This window comes from Otolemur garnettii, unplaced genomic scaffold (assembly GCF_000181295.1).
Source record: "Otolemur garnettii isolate 467f Iridium unplaced genomic scaffold, OtoGar3 scaffold00204, whole genome shotgun sequence".
In the NCBI taxonomy this organism is placed as follows: Eukaryota; Metazoa; Chordata; class Mammalia; order Primates; family Galagidae; genus Otolemur; species Otolemur garnettii.
Window position 1 is genome coordinate 250934 of NW_003852599.1, and position 6035 is coordinate 256968.

General features: G+C 54.2%; 1 protein-coding gene across 1 annotated transcript in view; it reads right to left on the bottom strand.

The window, feature by feature from the left end:
• MARCKSL1 (MARCKS like 1) overlaps positions 1–841 on the bottom strand; it is a 3279-nt gene extending 2438 nt beyond the window's left edge. The window contains exon 1 of the mRNA XM_012812365.1: positions 803–841. Coding sequence (XP_012667819.1) covers positions 803–841 — 39 coding nt within the window. The remainder of the gene's footprint in view (positions 1–802) is intronic.
• Between the last annotated feature and the right edge of the window lie 5194 nt (positions 842–6035).

Below are 6035 nucleotides of genomic sequence, written 5' to 3' on the forward strand. Positions count from 1 at the left end.
TGCGCCCTGAGCCGGGGCGGGGCCGGACATTTAAATGAGCGCCCAATCGAGGGGCGGAGGCGGGGTCGGGTCGTAGGCCCCACTGGTGCAGTGGGCGACGCTGGCGGTCTGGTTCCCCCTTCACTCGACTATCAGGGAGTGTCGAGTGTGGGAAAGAGAGAGGCCGGTCCTCCTGAGCGCTGGGCGGGAAGGGGGTGCCTAGAGGAAAGAGGAGAGAGCAGATGTTCCCTCCCTCACCTTCCACCTCTAGGGGTGAGAACCCCCCCGCACCGTGCAGTGGCCCACATCTCCTTGGTCCAGCACCGGAGCCCCTGTCAGTCTCTCTCTTCAACTCTTTGAAGGGCTCACATGCCCGGACTCGTCAGACGGCTGGTCCTGAGTTATGCTCCAGAAAATGTCATCATAGAAGCTACAAGCCCCCTCCGCCGCCACCCCTCTGGCTGAGCCTGGCACCTTCTCTGGACTGTAGACCGGTCAGATGTCCTACCCACGTCTCTGCCTGGGGGCCTGCCGCGGCCAGTCTCGGGGCGGGGGGGTCTGACCCGCCTCGGGGTCACTCTGTTCCGACTGGTGAGGCCAGTCCCTCATTCCTCCTCTCAGTTCCTTGATGGCCAGTCATTCTGAGCCTGGACAGACAAATTCACCTCCAGCCCCTCCTGCCCTCAGCCTAGACACAATAGAGTCCCGCCAGAGAGTTTCTGCGACATTGAAGGGCATCTCCATCCCAGTTTAAACGCTGAGGTCCCTGAGGCTAAGTGAGGTTGACATGATCTAACGGACTCCGGTCTGCTGCTTCCCCTACCCACACACAGATCTGCTCCCCTACATCATGGCTCCCCATACTGGCAGAGGAACCCCAGCCAGGGACTCAACAAACCTCAGAATACTCCAGTTTCTGCAGAGAAGGGATGGGTCAGCCCCTTGAGGACAGCTCCCTAGGCTGTTTCAGCCCAGCCTCTGCCCTGCCGGAGAGCACCAGAACCTAGAGGCAGGATGGGGGTGGCCAAAGACTCTCTGGAATCTGGTCCTCTGGTACTTCTTCTGACCTGGATAGACTGATGGGAACTCAGAGTTCTGACTGCCCCAGATGTGTGTGTCCCATTGCCTGCCCTCAGCCCCCAGGAAAAAAGGGATGGGGGCTGGAAGAAGCAGAATATTGCAAAAGCAAGGCTGTGCCTGGTCCAGCTCAGCATGTCCCTCCCTCCCACTCTCACTCCTACGGGTAAAACCTCTAGGGAGGCCTGAGGCTGTGAAGTATGGAGACACCCCAAGGCCTGAGAAATTGGGAACTCCCCACAGATCTGACCACAGAGGGATTGGGGAGGGCTGAGGTGGTTTCTGTGTTCTGTACTTAACTCCTGTATCTTCTATGCCTATGCTGAGACTACTGAATGCCCTCAGCTTCACTAGCACCACCCTCCCAGTTTATAGATTGGGACACTGAAGTTCAGAAAAGGAAAGTGGTATGCCCAAGGGCACATAGCAGCTAAGGATGAGAGAGAATTTGGAGAGATTTGATAAAATGGGCTGGGTGGGCTGGCCCGCTGGCCTCAGTGGGTCACACCTATAATCTCAGCACTTTAGGAGGTCAAAGCGGAAGGATCGCTTGGACCCAGGAGTTTGAGACAAGCCTGGACAACATAGTGAGACCCTGGTCTCTACGAAAACAAAATTTTTTTAAATTAGCCATGTGTGGTGGTACACTCCAGGGGCTGAGGCAGGAGGATCACTTGAGCTCAGGAGTTAGAGGCTGCAGTGAGCTATGATGACACCATGGCACTCCAACCTGAGCAATAGAGTGAAACTGTCTCCAAAAAATGGGGGGGGGGGCGACTGAGGGCTACAAGGAACCCCCTGGAAGAATTTCCTATTGAGATCTGATGTTCCTTGGTCAGCATGGGAGGCAAGAACAAGCTTTGGAATGGGGAGGCATGGTGTTCCCATTGTGCCCCTGCAGTGGGGGCAACATGGGCCCTAGGGAGAGGCATCATGCCCCCTGCAACTCTCTAACAGTACAGTGACTCTTCCCTTCCTTACCACTAAGAATAGACATCGTGACCTGTTCTCTGTCTCAACCACAATAGGGAACCCACAATGCTGCCAGGCGCTGCCTGCACCAGCTGGCAGGGCTCAGATGCAGAGTGTGTGAGTCCTGGAGGGGTTGAGGTTAGAGGTCAGAGCAGATCCTTAAGTCTCCTGACCCCAGGCGCAGCCTTGTGGGGTGAGAAGCAAATCTCCCCAAGGATCCCAGAAGGAGGGAGGAGCCTCTGGGCCAAAAGACCTGAAGTCTCTAGAGCTCCAGAGGGACCCTGGCCCATAGGGGAGGTCTTGCATCCCTACCATACACCCTAGGAGGCTGGGGAGGGGGTGCCTGGGAGCCCAAGCCCTCAGCAAACCCAGGCCCAGCAGAATCTAAGAGGGAAGAGGCTTGAGATGGTTGGGGTGGGAGTGGGAGGGGACAGCAGCCCCCTTAGCCTCCTCTGTCCACACTGTGGCTCCTTCCTCTGCAGCTGCTGCCAACCCAGACAATGCACCCATTGTTCTACAACTCAGGGAGCCTGTGTGCAACTGTGTGTGTCTGTTTCTGTGTGTGATTGTGTATTACTCTGTGCCTGTCTGTGCGTGAGACTTTGCAACTGTGTGACCAGGTATGTACATTTGTGGTTGTGAATCTGCATCTTTATTTGGCTCTGTGTGTCCAAGGGTGAGAAAGAGAGAGAGCTCTAGTGACTCCTGGTGACTTGAGACTTTCTGGATGGGTCATGTTCCTAGCTATCCTTGAGACTGTGTTGGTGACTGTGTCTGACTGTGACTGGGTATGAATTGGAGTATGACTGTGTGAGAAAACATCTATGAGTGTGTGGATGAAGAGTAGCTCCTGGTGTTTGTGTGTGCGCCTATGAGGGGCTGTGTGTACCTCCTGAGTCACTGAGTGTAGTGTCAGACCTTAGAGGTGTGGGCTTTTGCCAGGATGCAGTGATAGGAAAAGCAGGAATGGGAAGGATGAGTGGAAGAAGGAAGGCTGCAGAGAACAGAGATGCCCCAATCTGTCCCAGTCCTTCTGGTAAAGGCTCAGACCTTGGATCTGGCCTGAGATGCTGCCAGCCCCCAGTAAGGCTCAGAACATCCCTGGCAGGAAATCTGGGGCCTCTGGAGAGACACAGGGCAGGGCTGAAGGTGAGAGGAGGGCAGAAGAAAACAATGCCCCATACAGGAGTTTGGGGCAACACTTTGAGGCTTCTGTGGCCCCAGGAACCCTGCTAGGTACAGGGCAAGTGGGCATTATCTAGCCACAGGTGAAGGGATGTTTAATGGAGGGACCAGCATATGTAAAGGCTTTGAGGAAGGAAGTGACATCAGAGAATGGGGAGGTCCCAGGGGAGACTCTGGGAATGGGGACTTGGCACAGCCCCCAGGGTCCCCACTCCTTCTGGAGATCATCAGCTGGACCCAGCGACCTTAGTTCTAGCTCCAGGTCTGCCTCCTCCCACTGTCACAATGAGCCATCCTCTCTCCTCCTGGGCCTCAGTTTGCTTACCTGTATAGTGAGCCATTGGGACCCATGACTCACAGTCACACAGACTTTCTGGAGTTTCTCTTTTTGTTCATGCTTACGCTAGATCAGGGTAGGTGGTGAGTCATGCAGGGTCCTGCCCTCTGGGGCTTCCCATCTGGGAAGAGACAGGCCTTGCCTTAAGTGGAGAAGAGAGTGCCAGAGCAGGGTTAGCTGAGAGGCCTGTGGGCTGCCTGGAGGAGCTCTGAAGGGCTCAGAGCAGCGGGTGGGAGCTGTGAATGGTCTCTGTAAGGGTGGGGATGGGGCAAGAGGCCTCAATAGGAGCAAGGCTTGAGAGATGGAACCTGGGATGTGGTAAGTGGCTGAGGGCAAGGACAGAGGAGTGCACTGTCACCCACTTTTCTGTTTGGGGTGGCTCCATTGACTGAGACAGGGCATCAGAGGGAAAGAGAATGGGGGAGGCAGGTGCTGAATCTAGCCTTGCTGACTATGAAGTGCCCAGGGAGTGTCCAGGGGTACCTCTCGGGATAGCCTGAAATCTACATGCTTCAGCACACAGATTGCGATCACATTTCCAAGGCCAGGGCCCAAACTCTGACTAGTTACCTCACAGGGACAATGGACAGAAAGACTGACCCCCAGAAATCTGGACCCCTGGTCAATGCCAATAAGAGCCAAGCAGGGCGTGAGGACACACAGGAAGTGCCAGGGCGTTGCTGGAGTCGGCAACAGGAGAGGGCCCAGGAAGGAGCCAGCACACTGGGGCAGGAAAAACCCTGGAATACAAAATCACGAGGATTCCTGACCGCGGGGGAGAGTTTTAAAAAGGCAGGAAAGGAAAATGGTAAGAATAATCAAAGCTGCCAGGATTGATTGGCTCATTGTGTGCTTGCTGTATGCCAAGCCCTGTGCCAACTGCTTTCCATACATTCCCCGTGACCTGGTGAAATGTGTACACCATTGTTGCCATTCCCAGAAGAGGAGATGGAAGCCCAGCAATAGGAAAGGAGCTCAGGGCTAGTAGAAGGTGGTCCTCCACGGCTCTGAGGAGTGTGTGGTGCTAGGCTCAGCTCAAGCATCTGAGAGGGCCTGATGCTCCGGGCTGAGGAGAGCAGTCCAGGGTGTTGGCAAGGACCGGCACAGCAGCTGCAGTGCCCAGACCCCCAGGGGCTGGACTCCCCAGAACCAGCACCTCTTCTCTTATGGGCCTCACTTGCTGGGTTATGGCTTGGTTGTCAGCAGGACCCAGGTCCCTGCCACTTAGGGTCCCTGAACCCCAGAAAATACACTGGGTTACATCAGAGGCTCTTAACCAGGACCCACCATCCAAACAGTCACCAAATCACAAGGACAGGGATTCTGAAAGTTCCTTTTCAGAATTTTGGGGTGCCATTACTTTCATCTCTCCCTTCCTGTGTGTTTGTGTTGTGCGTGTTGGTTTCATAAACTGATGGGGCCTGGTTACTGTCTGATAGAGCTGTCTCTCTGGGGCTCAGTTTTTCCCCAAGCCGGGAGGCCTTTAATCCCAGCTCACTTCCCCCAAGATGATGAGGTCACCAGAAATTCAACCCAATTTATCTGCCCAGAACCTCCCCTCCACCTCTCCCTCTTCCTAACTTTCAGTTTCTGTTTAGATCCTGGGTGCCTTTAGGGGAAGGAGTGGCCACACCAGTGGAATGTGGATTATTTACAACTTTCCAACCAAAATCCCCCACTCAGGGGAAATCTCTTCAAAAGGGAAACCAAATCTCCCTTCTAGGCTAGTCTTTAATCCCATCCCTTTCCCCAGTGCTTCAGCCTCACCCACCACCTCTCTCATCCAGCCTCTTTTATTTATTTATTTATTTATTTATTTAGACAGAGTCTCACTTTGTCGCCCTCGATAGAAGGCCATGGCGTCATAGTTCATAGCAATCTCAAGCTCTTGGGCTCAAGCGATTCTCTTGCCTCAGCCTCCCAAGTAGTTGGGACTATAGGTGCCCCAAGGCTATTTTTAGAGACGAGGTCTCCCTCTTGCTCAGGCTGGTCTTAAACCTGTAAACTCAGGCAATCCACCCGCCTTGGCCTCCCAGAGTGCTAGGATTACAGGCATGAGCCACCTGAGCCTGGCCCTCAGCCAGCCTCTTGTTCCACATTGGGCCACACTGCTGCTACATTCTGCTCTGACCCTAGACAAGTCCCTTCCCCTTGCTAGCCTCACTCAGCCTGCCTGTGAAATGAGGATGCTGGGAGCCACTGGGGTTGTTGTGAAGGTTCAGTGGGGTATTGTGTTGAGGCGGTTGTGGTGAAGAACTGCATGGCTGTAGCTCCTCTCTGAGCTTCAGTATTTTCCTGTACAAAATGGGAATGATACAGTACCCATTCTGTAGATTTCTTTTCTTTCTTTTTTTTTTGCAGTTTTTGGCCAGGGCTGGGTTTGAACCCACCACCTCAGGTATATGGGGCTGGCGCCCCACTCCTTTTGAGCCACAGGTGCTGCCCTCTGTAGGGTTTTTGTAAAATAAATCATTAGTACTGGCTC